General features: G+C 39.8%; 1 protein-coding gene across 1 annotated transcript in view; it reads right to left on the reverse strand.

Moving 5' to 3' along the window:
* LOC101741686 (uncharacterized) overlaps positions 1-22,589 on the reverse strand; it is a 181,360-nt gene that overhangs the window by 124,056 nt on the left and 34,715 nt on the right. Inside the window, exons 2-3 of the mRNA XM_038018733.2 lie at positions 16,906-17,845; positions 16,470-16,667 (exon numbers count right to left, since the gene is read on the reverse strand). Of these exons, the coding sequence (XP_037874661.1) occupies positions 16,470-16,667; positions 16,906-17,530 (823 nt within the window). The 5' untranslated portion in view covers positions 17,531-17,845. The remainder of the gene's footprint in view (positions 1-16,469; positions 16,668-16,905; positions 17,846-22,589) is intronic.

Raw genomic sequence — 22,589 nt, forward strand, 5'->3', positions numbered from 1 at the left:
TTAAAAGGTTTAAATGAGCACAAGAAATAAATGAGGTCACAATCTGAAATTTAAGATCGAAATCTCAGTATTTATAATGACAATCTCAGCAAAACAAAAATAATAATAATATAAACCATTCTCGAACATTAATAATAAGTTACAACTTACCAAAACTCAAAGATAATGGTAGAAAGTATTTTAGAAAACTTGTCAAAGCTTTTAACGCGAGAGAAAAAGTTAAAATTTAATGCTAAAAGAAGGTCTCTCGTATTTTCATAAGGTAGGTTACATTTATAAATTTATGTTTCTTTGTAAAACGAAATGATGAAATAAATATTCATAGCAAATAGATTTAATGTAAATGCGAACGTTTCTGTGTATAACTAAATTTAAATCTGAAAATAATAATAGTGAAATGAAATTGTAGTCTCTTATCATGCCTATGATCTAGAAAAATCTCAAAGTATATTTCTACGTGTACGTTTTGTAAGTTGCCCATCGTTTGATTGTATTCTTTTTTTTTTTTTTTTATGATTGAAGGATTACTGGTGGCCCGGAGGCCTTTCCAGCTTCACCAGGACAGGTGGGCGAGCAAATGCTCAGCCAGGAGGGGTGGGATTTGCTAACAACTGCCCGAGCGCCTCCGAAGGAGACCTAACAACTCAAGAGCAGTTGCTTCGCGAATGAATCTACTACCGGATCGGAATCGCGACCCACTGAGAAGATCCGGCGAGAAACTCAGCGGGCTGATGCATGGGTTAGGCTGCACGTCGACCTCTTTGTCGAGTTCGACGCGTACGGTTACCGGGGTTCCTCAGCCTGCTCCTAGTGTTAGAGCTGAAGGTATCTAATGCAAGAGTTATTGGATCTGATGGATCCGTAAGGACGTGTCTAGGGCGACGACGGTGACTTGCTCCTGCGTGATCAGGATTCGGGGAGTAGTCAGCGGCAGCAACGATAAGGCGATTATCATGACGCATAGCCTTATCGAAGTAACGTTCCGACACTGACTTCATGTGTTTGCGGATCGATTCGAGGCCCAGGTCGTCGTGTAGGTCGACGTTCCTCACGAACCACGGAGCCCCGACGGCTAACCTGCAAAAGCGGGATTGTAGGGATTGGAGGGTGTCTATGTGTGTGCGGGCCGCGTGAGCGAACACCACACTCGCGTAAGTCATGACGGGCCTTATGCAAGTTTTGTAAAGTGTCACCTTGTTCCGAAGGGACATTTTACTCCGCTTACAGATCATGGGATAGAGTCTGCCGAGAATAAATGCGGCACGATCGCGGACTGTTTTTATATGCGGGCGGAATGTCATGGATGCATCCAGGGTGACTCCCAGGTACTTGACCTTCCTAGCCCAGGGTATAGGTTGGCCGAAGAGGGTGATCGGGGGTGTGATATTTCTCCTCCTAATGCGGGAGGAAATAAGCGGTGAGTTTCCCCTTTGAAATAACACTGCTGTGCTTTTCGCTGGGTTGATGTCTATGCGCCATTTTCGGAACCACTGTCCGAGGGTTAACGCTGCACTCTGGAGCTTACTCGCGATTAGGGACTTGTTTCTACTTGAGTAGTAAACGGTTGTGTCGTCAGCGAATAAGGCTAGCTGAGTCGGCGGCGACCGGGGAATATCGTAAATAAATAAACTAAATAGGAGCGGAGAGAGAACGGAGCCTTGCGGGACTCCAGCCGTGAGTGGTCGCGGGGAGGAGCGGGTTCCCTCTACTCGATATCGAAAAGAGCGGTTAGACAAGAAGTCTCGTATGATGAGCACGAGACTATCCGGTACGCCCATGTTGAAAAGTTTGAAAATCAAACCGTTGTGCCAGACTTTGTCGAACGCTTTTGCGACGTCGAAGAAGAGGGCTCCAGTATAGATCGGTTTTGGTCGGTTAAGTCCTACAAGAATGTGCTCCGTGAGGCGGTGCACCTGTTGTACGCATGAGTGATTTGCACGGAATCCGAATTGTTCATCGATGAGAATGCCCTTTGATGAGACGAAGTCTCTGAGGCGTTTGTAGAGCAAACGCTCATACAGTTTGCCCAGAGACATGAGGAGGCTAATCGGGCGGTAACTCGTCGGATGATTTTTTGGTTTACCGGGTTTATGTATGCCGATAACGTCTGCTTCTTTCCACACCGCGGGAAAGATACAGTTCGCCATAGCGGCATTGAAAATAGATGCCAACATCACGATGAGTTGGATGGGTAGAAGTTTAATAACGCGGTTAGATATACCGTCGGAACCGGGAGCCTTGCGAGGACGTAGGTCTTTGATCAGGTCTTTAACTTCCATTGGGGTGACGGGTGGTAACGCATCCGAGGGTGGCAAGGAGGCTCTGCGTTCTACCTCACTGTCTACTAATTCTACATGAACAGGGTCCGCGGATTGAATGCTGGGCGTGCACTGGGTTTGCAATGTATCGGCCAGCAGCTCTGCTTTTTCGTCATCATCAAACGCCGCGAGTCGACCTGAGGGGCCTACGAGGGGGGGCATAGTTACAACCGTATCCGATTTGAGAGTACGAGCTAAACGGTAGTAAGACCTTTGAGAGGGCGCGAGTCCTTCTAAGAAATCAGACCACCTAGCATCTCGGATTTCGGCGATGCGAGACTTTACGTCGCGTTGTAGGGCACGCATTCGAATACGATTTTCCATGGTAGGATACCTATCGTAGGCGCGGATCGAAGCGTTCTTAGCTCTAAGGAGTTCCCTAATATCGTCGGGCAATTCGAAGCGGTGAAGGAAGTCCTCCGCTACAACTTGCTTCGATGACCTATCTAATGTCGAGGTAATGTGTGACGTTAGGATGTCTATGGCTTCAGCGGTATCCTGAAGAGACGGGGTAGAGTCCGGGCTAAACGGGAGCGATGGTGGATCAGATTCAGCCAGGCTGATGCCCAGCGTGTGCCAATCCACCACAGTCCTCGTGACGGGAACGGAATCGGGAGCGCGACCGAGTTTCATAACGACGGGACGGTGGTCTGAATCTAACTCTGAAACTACTTCGATCGAGTGTAAGCGCAGAGCTACGTTTTTTAATAACGCTATGTCGAGTATATCCGGGCGATGCGCGATATTTAGCGGGTAGTGAGTCGGGGTTAGCGGAGCGATGATATCGAAGGCGAGATCATCAACTAGCGCGTCGAGCCGCCTGCCATTAGGGGTTGTGGTGTGAGAATTCCACCTGATGTGTTTACAATTTAGGTCGCCCGCCAGAATGACAGAGCTTCCCATGCTGAGCAGCGCCTCGATATCACTGCTTAGAACAATCTTATCCGGTGGAAGATAAACGGACGCGATAACGATCGGCGCGTGTCCCGTCAGTGAGATTCGGCATACTGATGCTTCGATGTTAACGAGCGCGGGGGGATCGAGCGGGATGCAGTGCAAGGCTCTTCTGTAGTAGATGACGGTACCACCACCACGAGCAGTGAGCCTGTCGTTCCTAACCATGTTATAGTTCGCGATTTTAGGGTCGCGGCGCGCGGGCTTAAGTAGAGTCTCCTGTACTAAAAATATGTCAATTTGATGGTCACGCAAAAAATCACAAACCTGATCACGTTGATTTGCGAGACCGTATGCGTTAAAAAATCCTATTGTTACGGATAGGGGTTTCAGCCTACTTTTGTACGCCATTGATTACCGGCGGAGTGAGGGGAGGACGTACGTATTTAACGACGCGTATACGTCGGCGTATTCTTGCACAACGGCGATGAAGTGCTGTGCAGTGGAGGCGGCGCGGATGGCGTCACCTAAAGCGTTAACGCGCTCAAAGTTAATCGATTGAAAGAAGTCGATCGCTAGAGCAAGATTGTCGGACGCTGTCGGAGGGCAATTCGCGGGGGAGGGGCGTATCGCGGGGGCGGGACGAATCGCGGAGGAGGGAGTTGTAGCCGTGTTCGTGTACGGCAGCGGTTTCGCCCAGGCCGAGCCACTGGGCACCGGCGCCGGAACGAATGCTGGCTTAGCCTGCGACACAGAGGGTGCCGAGGCTTTGATGTCTGGGTGGGAAGCTCGGAGGCGGTTTTGGCGGGCGACGCGGCGATTTATTTTCGGGGCTCGGGGGCATCCGCGGTAATTTGCGGGGTGACCCTGTGTTCGACACAGGACGCAGCTAGGCGGTTCCGTCGCGGTTTTTTGATCGCGAGTGCAAAGGGCCGTAGCGTGATCGCCTAGACACTTGACGCATCGGGGGCGCGCGTGACAGTTACGGGAAGAATGCCCGTACAGTTGACAGTTATGGCACTGGCTAGGAGTGCCTTTTTTATGGGGGGCTTCGACGGCGATACCGGAGAGCCTACAGACGGTACGTATGTTAAAAATTTGCTTACCCTCGGGGGTAGGCTGGAGGGCGACTAGAACCATATTATATGGCTCCCTACCGCGGCCGGTGTGCATGCGGTGCACTGAATTTACTGGTAGGCCTTGTTCCAGAAGGTCGGCCTTGACGAGTTCGGCATCCAACTCTTTAGGGATGCCACGTATGACGGCACGAAGTTCGCGCTCCTCCTGGAGCGTATACGTATGGAAACTTATACGCTCCTTACGGAGGTAAGAAGAGAGGGCCCTATGGTCGTCGGGTGTTTGAACCTTAATTTGAATGCCGTTCGCGAGGTTACGGGCATTCGTGAAATTAATATTTTTGGCCTTAAGGGCCAGGGAAACTCGTTCCCAGGCTGCCTTCTCTTGAAGGATTACCGGGGGAGGGGCTTGGATTTTCTTTTGTACTACCGGGCGCGGCGACGGTGTAGCACGGGCAGGGGGAGCAACGGGGGTCGGTGGACGGAGGCGCGACGCGTTCGCGGCTCTGCTTACTTTGGCGGCCGCGGGAGCTCGGGCTTCCGCAGCGCGCCTCTTACCTTTTTGGACTACTGTGAATCCATCAGTCGAGGGGGCGGGGGAAAGATCGACCTCCATGTCCGACTCCGAGTCGGATGAAGAGGAGGGCGCGGGCGACCCGCAGGCGGGCGTTTTAGAGGGCGCGGGGTTGACGGTCGCGACGGAGGCCACGGACAATCGCTCGGGGGCAGAGGACGGCGCGGGCGCGATGGAGGCCGCGGATGAACGCGTGGACGCGACGTGTGCTGCGGATGAGCGCAGGGCTGGAACCGAGACCGCAGCGATCGACGCGGGAGCTTTGCTCGCGAGTATTGGGGACACGGGAGCGGCGGGCGCGACGGAGACCGCTTCTGAGTTCGCGGCGTGATTGGCCTTAAATTCTAAAAATTCGGCCGATAATGTCGGGTACCTCAGACGGAGGAATTCCGCGAACAGATCGATCGTGGACTCCATTGTAACTGTCACGTGCCCAGGGGGGGCTACCCCGGGACTTTAAACACACTCGCCTTACGGCGAGGCCCCAAAACTATAATAATCACGATTAATTACGGCACACAACCGTCCGTTCACAAACGGGCCACTAAGTTGCCGAACGAATTCCAGGAATTTAGGGGTCCGCCCGTTCACAAACGGCGGTGCGACGCAATTAGCACAGGTAGTCACTTCCGAGAAAACACTTGGACGCCAGATGTGCCACGAACCGAGGTCGGGCGATCGAACGAACAATGAGCACGTCAGCACGCGGCGAGTGCTTGGATCGGAATGTTGATTGTATTCTTTCAAAGCAGCGCAAGTTCAAGACTAAAATCTAAAAACAAACGAGCAATAAAACTCTATCCTGAAGAAATTGACATTTGTTTTTGAGAAAATATTGATATTACTAACAATAATTGTAATTTATTTATCTTTTACATATTTCCAACGCTTAAAACATAAATAGTATACGACTTCTGCTATCGAAAGAAGAGAACCCCCGAAGCAAAGGCCGAAACAGTTTCCCATAGCGACCACGAGGTCCAAAGTAGTTCTTGCAACTTGTCTGGTAACTCGCTGATATGGTCTGCTACCCATTATAAATGATGATGGCCTAGCTCTAAGAAATTTCTCGGGTTCTGATAGTTTCTTTGAGATCACATTGTAGTCTGGCTCAATACAAGAGGGTAAACAGTTGCAAACCAAACCAGCTTCGTTCGTGCCCGGAACTTTGAGCTTCCCGAGAGTCTTGTAGTTATTTGTCAAACACTTTAAACCTTCGAAGTCACAAACATGGTCCTTAAACTGGATCGGTGATAAATGGTGAGTACAATTGCACATTCTCAGTTGGGCGTCTATTCTGCACTGTGTTATACAAACAGAATAGCTGTAGTGCTTGAATGCAAGGATGTTTTCGGGTGTTTCATCAGAAAATCGGCACTGACGTGTTTCAGGAGCTATAAGAGACACTTCTGGTTCATTAACTACGTCCATTATTGTAAATGTGACTGTAGCTTGTGATCCGTAAACAATTCTTATTCGTCGATCATATTCCATATTCCAGAAAGGAACGTCTTCAGGCGAATGGATAAATGCTTCGTAATCTTGTGATGTTGTTATTTCTAACTCACCTGGTATACGACGATTGGATGTAGCGACTAATGGAATTTGGGTGCCCGCTACATTTTTATTATTTATTGAAAAACATGTACCGTATTCTGTCGCAAGGGGTTTAAATTGTTTACAGCAGTCGATCGGCCTTCCATTCCATTTGCAACTCAAAAAGAAGTCTTTACAAGGGGTTCGAAACATAGACGCGGTCTGTGTGAAATCCGATGAGCAAATCGGTTTGAAATCACACGTGGCTAAACAAGTATAACATGTTCCGCTGAAGAAAGCAATGTCTCCAATGAAACGATCAAATTTCTCGAAGTTATCGTTCGAGACCTCGTTACTAATCATCCATATTTTTTCAACGTTAGCTATTTCACAAACTGTAACTGAGGCAAAAGTCGTGTTCCACTCCAAATAATCTGTGCGCGTTGTGAAACGAATCGTATTCTCTTGATAATGATTATAATATCTCCGAATGGTTGCGACAGCCGCAATCCATATTTGTACGTATATTAAGAAATATATAACTTTGTACACAAAGTGAACATCTTTTCGCGCGAGGAAACTCGGTCCGTGGACTGTTAAATTTCCACATGTATGCTTAAATCTTCGGTAAAGTAATTCCGTATGCTCTTTAAATTTAGGCCACACTGTCATTTTGTTGAATATTTTCGGCTCTAGTTTTAATAATATAATCTGACGGGTGCCGGAGCTTAAATGAAAGAGTGAAAATAAAACTGTTATTTAAATAATGCAAGGCTTTTAACGATCGCACGAAATATGTCCATTTGGATAATGTCATAGATTGTATATTTAAATGTTAGGTTATTAACGTTTTGTTCAGTAACGACACGGAAAGTGAGATTAAAAGCATGATAAAGACTAGACCATTAATTGTAATGTTGCGCACAAAATATCACTCGACAGTAACACGTAATGAAATTTACTTAAATTAATTAATTAATAATTATTTTATTACTACTGATCCGGCAGACTTCGTAGTGCCTCAATCGATAAATAAAAGAGCTAGGCTTTTGTATAAGATAAACTTAAAACAAACAAAAGGAATCCGTCCGACGGGGCACAAATCAAAGGAAAAACCAAATTGTTATTTTTATTTAACTAGATGATGACCGGTTTTTTTTTTGATAACTTGTTGTGTCTTTACAGCAGTTAGTTGAAATTATGAAAAATAGTATTATTATTCGCCGATAGATGTCGGGAAGAGTTGATTATTGAAAACACGAATAAAACAACATTTTCTGAAAATAAATCGTAGCTAGATCGATTTATCGCCCCCTAAATCCCCTGTATACTAATTTTTATGAAAATCGTTTGGAGCCGTTACCGAGATTCAGATTATATATATATTAATATACAAGAATTGCTCATTTAAAGGTATAAGATTCCGAGCATTTTCATATTTATCTACCTTTTAAACCTTCTCGGGACTTCCACAAATAATTTAAGACCAAAATTAGCCAAATCGGTCCAGCCGTTCTCGAGTTTTAGCGAGACTAATGAACAGCAATTCATTTTTATATATATAGATGAAACATTAACATCTTTATATCTACGAATTACTCTTAAACGACGATGTGACTTATATTCAAATCACAAGACTACAGTTGAAAAGATAAGTTTAAACAAAATTAATATTTATGAAGTGATCAAATCCAATTATCTTGGAACACTCCGACATTGTAAAATCAAGAAAGTCCTTATTCTAATACATTCAAGAGAGCAAGAACGAATAATTGAACGCGCAAAAAGGAAAATCATAATCGAGTAAATCCAATCGAAAACTGTTTAATGGTTGTAGACGAGTCCGCAATTAGATTTCCACGTTTAAATTAAAGTGATTTAGTTAGATGTTTTTTTTATTAGCACTAAAGTGGATTTTACTATTGACGTCACCTTTACTTAATTTGTAGGTATGCTTCAGGATTAAATGAAATGAAACTGAAAAACTGCTAAATAATTCCCAAGCTATTTATTATTATTTTCATTGTATTTTAGATAGGTGATGCACACGTCCTACCACCGGCCAAAACACCCATGGCCAGTAAGATTTCGCGTCAACAGGAAGGTGAGATACCCTCGGTCGCGGTTCACCTATTGGAGATTGGAGCTTCCACAGTCTTCACGATAAAATCGCTCCTTCAAGGACAAGCTGACTATGAGTCTGAGCATAATTGCAGATTCTATGATAATGCAAACACATTTAAATTAATATTTTTACAGAAGAATAGTTATAATTCATGAACATTCGATCGATTACAATTATGAAATTAGGCTTGCACGAAGGCCAACTAAATTTTGTTACTTCTAAAGTCATCTATAACGCGGATTCATTCCAGAACGTGCGAGCTTGAAAATCCATTATGAGATTCAATTATTTCAGGCTTAGTCGGGACTTAATTCCACCATGAAATCGGAAACGAAGAGTTAACGGAATTTAATTTTGAATTAGGTCAAGACAATTAACTTTTTGCCGAAAAAATATCTTACTTTATAAGCTTTTTTCAAAGAAATAAAATAGTTATAGTTAATTTTGATTTGTATGATTTGTTTTACAGTTTTAATTTATCTGTGTCTTTATGATGTTTGTGAAAATATCAAATATAGCGTCAAGTATATTAGTAAATATATGAACACGTTACCCCTTGTGAAGTGTCAGCTCAATGTAAATTACTATGGGATATGTGGTTTGTCAAAGCTGTGACGTGGTGTGTTGAGCTGCCAACCACACGTCGACAACGAAGTGGAAATAGGGGTAAATATACAATCATCGAAATTATTGATTTCACACTACCGGTCGTAGCAAGCCCTGTAAGATATAATCACTATCACTTGTCACTTGTTACTGTACTTAGTTGTACTATTTTTTTCTGTTGTGGTGGTTATCATAAAATATTCTTCTAAAAACTTTTTTTTGTTTTTCGTGTGGCCTAACCTACGAGCTAAGCTTATAAATTACCTACGTATATATAAAATTGTCATGGTTCAACTACAATTTGAACAACGATTTACGAGAAGGGATAAAAAAGTAGTGAGAACGACATACGCCTTGGTAAGAAAAAAATAATACTGGCAGGCATAGCTCAGATACGTATTTGCGAGAAAACGAGAATACGAGAAAATTGTATTGAGCGATCGAAGAGTTACCATCCGATAGTTAATTCAAGAAACGGGCATTTCATATAGAAGTTATTCAATCCATATTGAAACAATCTTTGAATATGAGAAAAGTCTCCGCGAGATGGGTACCGTGAATGTTAACCGACATTCAGAAACAAAATCGACTTGACATTTCGAAAACATTGTTGGACAAGTTTCAAAAAGATTTTGAAAACTTTTTGTCTCGTTTCGTAGCAATGGACGAAACGTGGGTCCATAATTTTGATCCCGAGACAAAACTGCAATCTTCGCAATGGAAACGGCCATCATCACCGACCCCGAAGAAATTTGGTGCCGTGTCATCGGCTGGCAAGGTTATGGCCTCAATATTTTGGGATTCAGAAGGGATATTGTTGATTGATTATTTGGAGCGTGGAACCATTATTACAGGCCAATATTATGCAGCTTTAATTCCCAAGTTGAGGAATGCCATCAAAGAGAAAAGGACAGGAATACTTTGAAGGGGCGTGCTGTTTCATCACGACAACGCACCCGTGCACAGGTCGGCAGTTGCGATGGCTGCCATTCAGCAAGCTGGCTTCGAATTGGTTAACCACCACCCTTATACACCAGATCTGGCGCCTAGTGATTTTTAGCTGTTCCCCACATTGAAAGAATACTTAAGGGGAAACAGGAACAAAGATGATAACGAGGTAATGGATGCCGTGGAGAGTTTTTGCAGGACCAAGACAAGACTTTTTTAAAGGGATTGAAGCCTTGAAAAACCACTGGACTCGTTATGTAGAGAGACTCGGAGACTGTGTAGAAAAATAAATTATTAAGTTATCAATAGTCATTATATTCTATCTTATTTTCACTACTTTTTGATCCTCCTAGTACATAATCATTTTTTTTATTGTTAACCAAGATAATGCTTTTTGATCAACCTAATAATAACTTAGATATAACCCATTTTACATTTAAAGCATACATGTTTGCATAAAACCTACAAAATTAAAATAACTGAAACTTTAGTTCATATTATACTTAAGTTTAAGCTTGAGCGAGTTCAAATATTATAATATTAGTTCTGTACGAGTGAGTATTGCATTATTAAGCTATAGTCAACTTTATTAGCCTGTACAACTGTTGTTTGCTGTACGTGTGTTTCATATTAATTACTGGAATAATATTCCACAAGGGATATATGACCTACATTTGTATAGAAACTATTTTCCATTAATGCCCAGTTCGATGACTTCAATTAGGCGCTAGGCCTCTTAAGGATTTTATTACATGTAGAACGAAGGATTTGGAGAAACGCTTATTGGATATTATCTATACTTCTATACTTATATTATAAAGAGGAAAGATTTGTTTGTTTGTTTGTTTCGAATAGGCTCCGAAACTACTGGACCGATTTGAAAAATTCTTGGTCCATTAGAAGCCGACATTGTCCCTGATGAGCATAGGCTACTTTTTTTAATTTTTTTTATATTTTATTTTTTGGTTTCATGTGTGTTTTAATGTTTCCGAAGCGAAGCGAGGGCGGGTCGCTAGTTGGTATATAATATGTAAAAATTGATTGATACTATGAAAATTTATGAAATCAATATTAATTGCTGTCATCAATTTTTTATTAAGAACTAGCTGACCTGGCAGACTTCATAGTGCCTCAATGCCTCAATCGATAAATAAAAGAGCTAAACTTTTTATCTACCTTTAAACCTTCTCTGGACTCCCACAAATAATTCAAGACCAAAATTAGCCAAATCGGTCCAACGAACGTCGGGAAAACGAACAACAATTCATTTATATATATAAATTAATAATAACACTTAAAAAGCACTCACTTGTTATTCTGTGCTTGTAACTTTGAAACATAACTCTGTTCTTCAAAGGAGTTTTTATGGTCATTCATGTAAAGATAAAACGGGGAAAGGCTGATTGTTAATACGAATTGCAAACAGCGCTCTGGACGTTTTTCCTTCAAAACCAAATTCAGTTTGGCTACTTTTTATACTTTTCACTAAAAACGGAATCCTTTTGAAAATATTTAAAAACCTCGCTACCTTAAGAAATATCTTAAAGTAATTCTTTTCAGACTTGAGACCTTAATGTTATTTCACGTTGTTTTCAAAGGAGTGTATCATCGATAGTACAGGTATCGATTTTGTGGTTTTAACTTATTTTGAACGAATTTACATCTTCACATAAAAAAACACAAGTAATTATTTTGGATGGAATTCCTAAAATCCAGATGACGAATAAATGGTTTCGCTGTTTGCGGCTACAGGGTTAATCTCGTGCGAGCGGCAGTGTTGTGGTACCTAACTAAATTGCATTCGCGAAACGAGATTTGACCCGCAAATAGAACCGTGTCACTGGAGACACAGCTGTATATTAGCATCCAACGTTGACCTGCATTGTATGATAAAAAACTGACAGGTTTAGCCCTAACTTATCATACTGAACTTATAACAAACTATAATCAGTATTATCATTGACAAAAAAAAAGGGTGCGTGTACTTATGCACGCGGGTAGGAAGTTATACTTTATTTTTATTAAATTTATTTCTTTTTTTTAAATATTAAATAATTAATAATAAATATTTAACGGTAATAATTTAATAATATTTAGTATGAATTATATTAAATAATAATTTTGTCATTTATATTACTAAAAAATGAATGCTAATAACACTTTTTTTTACGAGTGTACATGCGCGAAAGTTCACCTGCGACTATATTCAGACTCGCCAAGTTACGTCGGTCGTATTGTAATGAGCGATTTAGTGGGCAACTTCATTCTGTTAATTTTGTGTCACGGTGCGCGCGCATCGTAAAATTTCACTCTCATCAATTTTTCATAAGGCGCCTACAGAAGCATAACTTCAAAAAAACCTGTGCTTTTCGAGACGCCGACAAAAGTGATAACTTGTACTAATCTAAGTTGAACTATTTAATATTAAAATTGTTCAATTTGAGAAAAAGCTTAGGTTATTATTTTTTGTATAATAATATAATAATGTAAGGTAAATTGTAACATAAATTGAAAGAGATATATAAATAGTTAGGAGTTACATACGTTCTCAGTACCGCTGCCGTATGCGTGAGAGAAAGAGAAGACAGACTGGCGCCGTAACGCGTTACGTAACGAAACGGTTTACCTTCCAATAAAAAGTTAACACTTCAATAATAATTTTATAATGTTCACGATTAACTTCGGCGGTGAAGGAATAGTATCGTGTAATAAAAATCAAACCCGCAAAATTATAATTTGCGTAATTACTGGTGGTAGGATCTCTTGTGAGTCCGCACGGGTAGGTACCACCACCTTCCTGTCGTGAAGCAATAATCCATTCAAAATCCGTTCCGTAGTTTTAAAGACTTAAACATACATAGGGATGTAGGGACAGAGAAAGCGACTTTGTTTTATACTATGTTGATGTAGAGAAACCTCAAACGAACCGTGATTTAATTGACCCATCTTAGTAGTTATTTACAATTATATATAATTATATAATTAATTGACTATCAACATTTTCTAAAGAATTTTCTGAAAAGCTATTAACGTTGTTTATCTTGCTTCTCTAAAGTAATGTTTACGGTGAGGAATATTTGTGTAAATGTTTAATGAATAGTACAGACGAGATTTATGTTGGTTTTCGTATTTTGACAAGGTACCTGGCACAAAACAATTTAGTGTTTCCGTTGAAGATAATATAGCAATCAAGCCTTCAACGTCATATCTTAGGGTGAGTAGTAATATTTGCACTACGGCTCTTGTGTTCTGTGCCTTTTAGCCCGGGTACATCATAAGAGGTATCTACCCAAAAAAAAAAAAACGCATCTCTCTCTAATGCGAGCTTTACAATACCGGTGGTAGGACCTCTTGTGAGTCCGCATGGGTAGGTACCACCACCCCGCCTATTTCTGCCGTGAAGCAGTAATGCGTTTGTTTCGGCTTGAAGGGTGGGGCAGCCGTTGTAACTGAACTGAGACCTTAGAACTTACGTCTCAAGGTGGGTGGTGCATTTACAATAAATAAAATTACGTTATTTCAAGTTTCTGGTAATTAGGAGGGTATAATAAATATTTTGTTTAAAAGATATGATATCTGTATATTGCCACACCGCAAATTTTTAGAATTGAATGTTGCGTATAGTAAGCTGCTGTAGTACCACTAAATATGACTGTCAATTTAGTATCACTAACATTAAAGAACTCATAGTCGCCGTGGGGTACAGAATGAGACGTGTAGTAAGCTCATATCGAACGATGCGACTATATATAATATAATTTGATTATTTATATATATTATATTTATTATAATAATATAATTTGCGTAATTACTGGTAGGGCATCTTGTGAACCCACATAGGTAAGTACCACCAAACTGCCAATTTCTATCAGAATGCAGTAATGCTAGATGGTCTCTAGTGTCTAATCTAGGTTTAGGTTTAGGTCGCTAGTCTGAAGTATTGGACAGCCATTATTTGACTATTGACCTCATGTCATCAGGTGGGCAGTGCATTCATGTTGTGTTGTCTTGAGCTCTGGTAAGCACTTAATATCAGATGGGCCAAGAGCTTTTTCGCTAGTTTTTCCTTTAAAAGAATATATAAACATAGAGAGAATTACAGAATAAAAGTAACAAAATAAATCACTACAAACGAATACTGATTTTATCTTCTTATTCTCGACCTAAAAAATATTCAAACAAATTTTATTCTACCTGTTATCGTTTTAATATTGCTAAGCACAACACATAAAGGAAAGCTTTCCATTCATTTATTCAGCGTTACCTTAAATGCGTTCGAAGCACGTTTTCGTTAAAGCCTACCTCAATTCGACAAAAGCAGGATTATAATATTAAAACAAAAAATCTTTCAGTCCATATAATTCACGTTAGCATTTAAGAATGGATTCTGACATTTTGAAAGAAGAAGTCCTAAAGTATTACTCGTTGCAAAGGAGAATTAAACATTGTTTGAGCGTTATTCAATACATCGCCAACTTTATTCATTTTAGTCCACCCAAACAAAAAATGTAAAAGTTGAAGACCCATAGATATTATAATCCTGTGTTACGAACTAAAAGTGATGAACCTCAGTTTCCTATCCAATTCTCTGTAATGGCCAGTTATTGAAATAGGCAAAACAATGCTTGCCTATTCCTACTGCGAAGGAATAATTCATTTTAGCTTGATAATTGTTAGGCCAATACAATATACATTTTGATGAAATTCCTCAAGGTTAGTAGTGGTGGGTAATATCTTGTACTACGGGATAGTGTACCGCTTCATACTAGGTAGCCTGTGAGCTCATCGAGTTATTATTTAAAAAAAGCTCTGTAGGTTGACCACCAAGTGAAAAGAATATTTTACCTTTTTTGCCTTTGTATGCTGTAAAAATGTAATCGATTGAAACTATATATTATTATGTAAAGCTAGGACCCACTTTCGAGTGTCATTCAATTTCAATAGAGCGGCGTAGTTTCCCGAATCGAGTCGCTCGGAACGGATTGAAAAAATGATTCTATTTGACGCTGAAACCTGCCCCTACGTGACGGCTTCCAACTGTAGACACAGTTACTACAAAAACGTTCTTTGTGTTAGCGACGTGCCTCGTGAAATAGTCATTATGCCGCTTTGAGCTACGAAACGTAAAAGGAACGTAGTACGGCGAAAGTACAGGTTTTGTTACGGTATACCTTTTGTTAGGCAAGTTCATTTGATTCCTCGATATGGAAAGACGAAAAGAAAAATAATTAAAAAATAGAAAGATAATTAGAAAATAAATATCGTGTAATAAAAACCAAACCCGCAAAATTATAATTTTGCGTAATCACTGGTGCTAGGACCTCTTGGGAGTCCGCACGGGTAGGTTCCACCACCCCGCCTATTTCCGCCGTGAAGCAGTAATGCGTTTCGGTTCGAAGGGTGGGGTAGCCGTTGCAACTATACTGAGATCTTAGAACTTATATCTCGAGGAGGGTGGCGCATTTACGTTGTAGATGTCTATGGGCTCTAGTAACCACATAACACCAGGTGGGCTGTGAGCTCGTCCATCCATCGAAGCAATAAAAAAAAAAAGTAAATTTAAGAATCATGGAGTTTGTGTAGCTATCTGAACGCAGTGTTACTGATGTGCGCCCTTTCTTTTGATGTGTTGTTCCCGTTTTATCGTTATCGAATTATGATCGAGTATATTCAATTAAGCCGGTTCTCGCGTTAACTAGATTTGTCTTGATGTCGAGTATGCTGGCGGTAAATAGGAATATTTAATTAACGGTCTCAACCGATTTCACTTTAGACGTTTTTGATCGCAGGTTAACTTGCTATTCGAATCCAGCTAGTTATAATTGCTTAAGGAGAATGTTATACCTTTGATAAATTCTGTTATAATTATCTAGTAGTTATTATAAAAGGGAAAAATTTACAAAACGATCATTAGACCTACCGTTCTGTATGGGTCTGAATGTTGGGCGACGAAAGCAAAGCATGAAAGAGGAGTGCATGCGGCAGAGATGCGAATGTTTAGATGGATGTGCGGACTGACAAAAATGGACAAGATAAAGAATGAGTATAACAGAGGAAGTGTGGAAGTAGCCCCGGTAATCAACAAATTAAAGAGCGGACGGTTAGCGTGGTATGGACATGTGATGCGTAGAGAGAAGATGCATGTGACTAGGAGATGTATGGAAAAGGTAGTGCAAGGTAGAGGGGGAAGAGGTCGACCGAAGAAGACATGGTTGGAGTGTGTGAATGACGATATGAGAGAGAAAAGAATGAGTGTTGAGATGACGGCTGATAAAAGATAATGAAAGAAAAAATTAGCTGTACCGACCCCAACTAGTGGGATAAGGTGGAGAAAAAGAGAATTATCTAGTAATTTTATGTTTTAATAGCTGTTCATGCTCAAAGTATCTTACCTGTTTTAACCAGCTTGAAGGTGACTTGCTGTTGATTCTTGAGCTGTTCATTATGAATTGGATGCGTTAGCTCTCGAAGAGCCATCTCCACTGATGGTTGCTGCATGGTAAAAGATGAGGTACGTCTCGGCGGCGTCGAATCTTTGGATCGGCCAAGCCTCCGAAAGAAACTAACTTTCTTCGATTTAGAGTTAGTACCTGTCAAAATGAAGTAATTTTTATTTATGATATTCCAGTAGCCTTCGTTTTTGAAAATATTATTATTTTAAATCAAACGTCTTATCACACGTAGTTAAAAAAAACCACAAAGATGCAATGGAAAATGATGTTAAGTTTACTATCACATCGCAGTCATCATAAGTACCATGCTAAATTGGTGAGGCAGAATCGGTTAGCTAACAAACAAGCGATCTGAAATCCACACTTTCGTTTAAACCTTCAAGAGACGAACGCTGTGGTGTAGAAGTGCGGGTCGAGTTCCCTGGTGAGGGTGTCGGCTCAGAGTTGGGCCGAGGTGGAAGCAGACTTAAAGATGATTCCGCAGGAGAAGGAAAATGTGATGCTGATACATCTGGTCGATGATCTGGCTCAGGGGTCGTAACGCGAATATTTGCGCCGAATTGCGGAGTACTTGCCACTTCGAATAACGCATCGAAATCGCGATCAAATATATTTTTCCTAGAAAAAGCTGGAGTCGGCAAAGGAGCGGGTAGTTCAAACTCGTCGGGGGCGGGTGTCCTAACAATTTTTCCGAAATCATTGTTTTCGTGACGTCCGAGCTTTTTGAAAAGCTTGGCTTTTGTTCGCTCGCGCACCTTGCTCGAGCGGTCGAGCGACGGCGTCGGCGATGCCGGCGCGCGCTCCGCTGGCTCCGGGGGCGCCGTTTTGAGAGAGTTGCCGCAGACGAGGGTGGGGGCCAAGGGCAGGGGGTGCGTGCTGGATGGCAAACTCAGCAGCGGTCCAACCAAAATATCAAGTGTAGGCCGCTGCCGGGGCCGGGGCAGCGAATGCGAGCTGTAAGTCAGGGAAACTACTTCATCCGCAGGATATATTACGTACATCCCTGGTGAGACCGCATCGCGCAAATTCTTCGCGCCCTCCGAAGAGGTTTACGCGCGTCACTTTAACTCACTACCACTACAATCTAGTTCTGGATATAATTTAACGAAATGTCCCAATTAAAATTAAATTATTTTTGACACAAAGCTTAAAAATCTATTTCGACCACAACGTGGAATGTTTTTAAAGGTGACGTAGTGGTTTGATAAATAGACAAGATGAACAACTATTAAGGAATGTTTCAAGGGAAGGATTTTGAGCCATAACTAGTGTTCGACGAAGCAGTTTCTTCCATTAATGTCGCGTTATTCTTCAACCTAGAAAATAATATATAGAATAAAATTAATAAAACATAATATTATACTCGTAGTATGAAGGTTTCCACCTTTGAAAATTGTTTTTTGAAGTGGAAAATTCATAAGCATATTAGATAAGGCCTTGCCTAAAATTAGCTGTCTAAAATGTGCTATATTTTACAGTTGTAAGTAGGTAGATAATACGCTGATACCACAGTGTTACACAATGCTGTCTAGAGACACGAAAGCGTGGTCCGCCTTTCATACGTTATTCGTTAATATTCTTTATCAAATGTCTATGATAAAAATACACTATTTTCAAACTTTTCCATTAACTTTAACGATAAGACCTTGACTCATGTTAAATTTTATGATTTCAGGTCAACGGGAAGTGTCCCTTAATTTTTTATGAGTAACAAAATAGGGTTATATATAATATTTTGATTGTGTCGAATGAGAAGCTGGAGATTTATAACGAATTCTTTCCGTCGTAGATCTAATATTTGCTACTAATTTAAACTTCACATCTCTAGAAGTTCCTGAAAAGCATATTCTTAAGTAACGGACAGATAGGCAGATGAACAACAAAATTATTCTTTCTATAAGTGCTTCATTTTTCCTTTCAAAAATAGTTTTTGCCGAATCCTAAAAATGGAACCAATTGGAGTGACGCGCAGTTGCATCGCTCGATATGAATAGGTTATCAAATGGGCTCTAATAGTCATTTATCACAAGCCTACAAGTAAGTTCTTCAATCAATAGCGCATTTAACAACAAGGAGAGAAGTGTAGTAATAATAAACCTAGACACGAAGCGTGAAAAACATTAATTTCTTCGGAAGTTTCCATATTCAGTTTTAAAAAGAAGGACTTTTCTTCTCAAACATATTCAATGTTCCTTAGAAACACCGTTTGTAGGTGAATGAATTAAATACAGCGAAGTTTAAGTAGGAGTAAAGTTTGAAGAACAAGATATTTCCCTCTGTGAAGATGATTCTAATTAGTGTTTCTTTTAAAATTAATTTATATTGGTTGCCTAAGTTTGCTAGGTTTGTACTTTAAAGCCCTGTAAGTTGAACTTGATATCGGTACATAAATACTGACTTTTCAATTTACACACAAATATTTGTTTTGATCCAATATTAAATGTAAATCTAGTATTATGGGGTTACCGGTGATATTGTATTTTAGCGGTAATCTCTGAGAGGTAATCTTTTGAGCTTGTGGTAGTAGTGTTGTGAGCGCCGGTAGGTACCACAAGCTTGTTTATTTGGGCCTTGAAGCAGTCGTTCATTCACATAAAAGTGTGCACATAAAAATGTGATTTTCATTAGAAATATTTCTGGGCAAGCATATAACATAAAAATAATATGGATTCCTTTTAATTTTGTATTCAAACTTAACGTGAGTGAGTTGAGTCTCCACCTAAGACATATTTTATTTTACTCATTAATTGAACAGTCTAAGTGAAATGAATTAGTAAATGACGAACGAACATATTTAATTACATACATACATAGCATAAAACTATTTTCTCTGTAAGAACTATTTTATAAAATATAAATCATATGTAATATTTAAATGACTTTATCAGGTTACTCACTTCAATGCCCTTGATGTCTTTAGAGTACAATAAAAGCTCTTAAACTTTTCAGACTGGAGAAATATGGATTTTAATGCAAATTTTGAGTTCTATTATTTGTTATAATGTACTTTTATTTAGTTTTCAAACAGTTGTCAGATCATAGCTCTGTGAATAGCACTTGCGTTTAAATATTATGCATTAACTAATATAAACAAATAACTGTCCATTAATTATCTATTTTTGTCGATGACCGAAAACATTCACCCAGATGTTTTAAATTATCTCCTCTATGACCTATTTTATTATTTACTAGCGACCCGCCCTCGCTTCGCTTCGGAAACATTAAAACAAACATGAAAAAAAAAAAAAAAAAAAAAAAAATGCCTATGTTCATCAGGGACAATGTCGGCTTCTAATGGAAAAAGAATTTTTCAAATCGGTCCAGTAGTTTCGGAGCCTATTCGAAACAAACAAACAAACAAATCTTTCCTCTTTATAATATTAGTATAGAGTATAGATATAGATATATAATTTTTCGCAGTAGCAAATTATTCCAATTAAGCTTAATATGTTTTTCGATATAATGATCAGATTTGAGTTGTAGCATGTTTCACTAGAACGGGGCTCAAACAAGCGGGTCAAGTGGTGCCACAATAGCTGGGGGTAGGCCTCGCAACACAAGAACCACTTTAAACTTCCCAACACAGCCTTTACTCAGATTTACATTCGACTTTACTTTCGCCAGAAAGATATTCATTACTTAACGATATTCCTAGTAGTTCCTCTCAACGTAAAGGTCTTATCACAAAATACAAAGACGGACTTAGACACAAAATACCTAAGGTATAAAGAGAAGAGTGAATATAAAAAACAAAATTATTGAGAATTAGGCGGTAGTTAATAAAATAGTAAAATATTGAATAAGGTCTTAGGTGATGTGTCTAAACACCAAAACTTTATAGTATTCAAAACGTTTGAAATACTAAACCCAAGGTTATACTGTAATATTATAAGTTTTAATTTGGTAAAACTTTCCGATTTTCACAAGTCTCGAGACATGATTAAAATATGGGTTTTATGTTTAATTTTAGCTATTCATTAAACGACCGACAATATTGAACCGCAATTTCTATTTTAAGAGACATTTCATTCAATATTGACTTGAAAACTCATAAATTTGGACGGTAAGCAACGGCTTGGCTCTGCCTCTGGAATTGCTGAAGTCCATGGGCGACGGTAATCATTCACCATCACGTGGGTCGTATGGTCGTCTGCCTACAAGGGGAATAATAATAAAAAAAAATTGTTATTTCAAGATTGCAGATTCGATTTTATTTATACTAAATAAAGACTGCTAGGCTATAAAAAAGTAATAGCTGCTGAGAATTCCACAGCTCGCCTACAAATTAGGCAATTTTTCACAATGATCTATTTCTGTGAAAGAGAAAGTTAACGCCAAATAGCTAGCTCGTTCTGTTTATGTTTCTGATTGTTCCTGCTCATAACCTGATCGACTTGTGATTTCCGAAAGTGTGCACGGCATCGTAAGCTGCATTTTGCTAAAAGCGTGTGATCATTTACTGCCCACAGTTCAATGTTTGCGGTTTGGCTCATTGCCTGTGCCTATAAACCTGTGGCTAGACGAGTCGTGACGAATATAGACAGCCATTACCAGTTTATATGGTTTCTTGAGTGAGTACTAGTGATTTGTTTTGTCTTTGTTAATAAATCACTGGTTTTCAAGTCCATTTAATAAAAGTAGATTGACCAGAAAATTTACCAAACTCGTATTTTTTAGCGCATATTTTATTTTTACATCGACTGGGCTTCCGTTACCTCCTAACAAAACAACGACACTAATAAGAAAGCTTATTAGGTAAAATACTAATCCTATCTTTAAAATGGAAAGGGTATTTAAAATCACTGAAAAAGGAATTGAGGTAGTTTGGGAAAAAGTATCATTAATGAGGAAATATCAATATTCATGACAAAAATACTTTGAACATATTGCTGTATTGTACATGTTACTGGGTAGATCCGTTACAAATCAAGTCTGTTTTTCATTGTATAATATGGTTCGTAATTTATGTAAAATATAACAAATCTTCGGAACAACATTAAAAAATAATAAGCTGCAAAATGCAGCTACTTGAGATCGTGAGTAATAAGCAAAACGTGTACTATTTCTGAGAACAGGTAAATGTGAAGGCATTAGTTAGCAATTAGTCGTGCTCAGAGATTAGACCATCAATGAAGATTTGAGCATCAGAACGCAACGATCTATGCTAGGATTACGAATTACACGCATCATTTATGCACACACTAGGCAATCAGCGTAGTGTGTAATGTAGTGTAAAGTGAATGTAATTAAGTGTTGTAATCAAATTAATATTCTTATTGTTCAAGCTAAAAACATTACTTGGTAAGGAGAAACGAAATATTTAATAATAATTTTCTTTATATATTTTTCTTTTCTTAATTTAAATAACCTGGTGACGTCACGCGTAGCTGAAGGTATCACGCTCTGTTAACATGAAATAGTTAAATTGAATATTGTTTAAGTAGCCCGATTTTGTTTTAACAAATCGCGCACGGTTGACCTTTTTTTTTTTTTTTTTGCCCCAAATAAGAATTCCCTATATTATAGGTCCCAGAGACTGACGTATATGTATACTTATAAAAGTTTAAATGTATACACATTTAGACAATAACCACCCACACAAAGAACAAGCAGACTTGTTTGCCGGACATGGGAATAGAACCCACGACCCTAGACGCAACAGTCAGAGCCTTTTTTTTGTTTTGTTTCCTGCCTAAGCTGATAGATAGTCTTGAGAGGCTATATCAGCGTAAACGGGCGAGTAGGTGAGCTCACGGGGCTCTCTAACCTAACCTAACCTAACACGAACCCTAGCAAGAGCCGTGCTTCGCAAAATCTAAGACCGGATCCGATACGCGACCTACTGAGAAGATCCGGCGAGAAATTCAATGGGCTGTGTCTGTGGGTTAATTTACTCGCCGAGCCCTACGTCGCAAGCGACGGGTTCGACGAGAACGATGACCTGAGGACCTAAAAGCACCGTTAGTGGATCAAAAGGACTCGAAATGATGTGAGTCAGGGGCGCTAACTATTGTACCACTGAGTTATTCACTAAAATTAAAATTAATTATTTTTTGGTTA

This window comes from Bombyx mori, chromosome 22, assembly GCF_030269925.1.
Source record: "Bombyx mori chromosome 22, ASM3026992v2".
Taxonomy (NCBI): domain Eukaryota; kingdom Metazoa; phylum Arthropoda; class Insecta; order Lepidoptera; family Bombycidae; genus Bombyx; species Bombyx mori.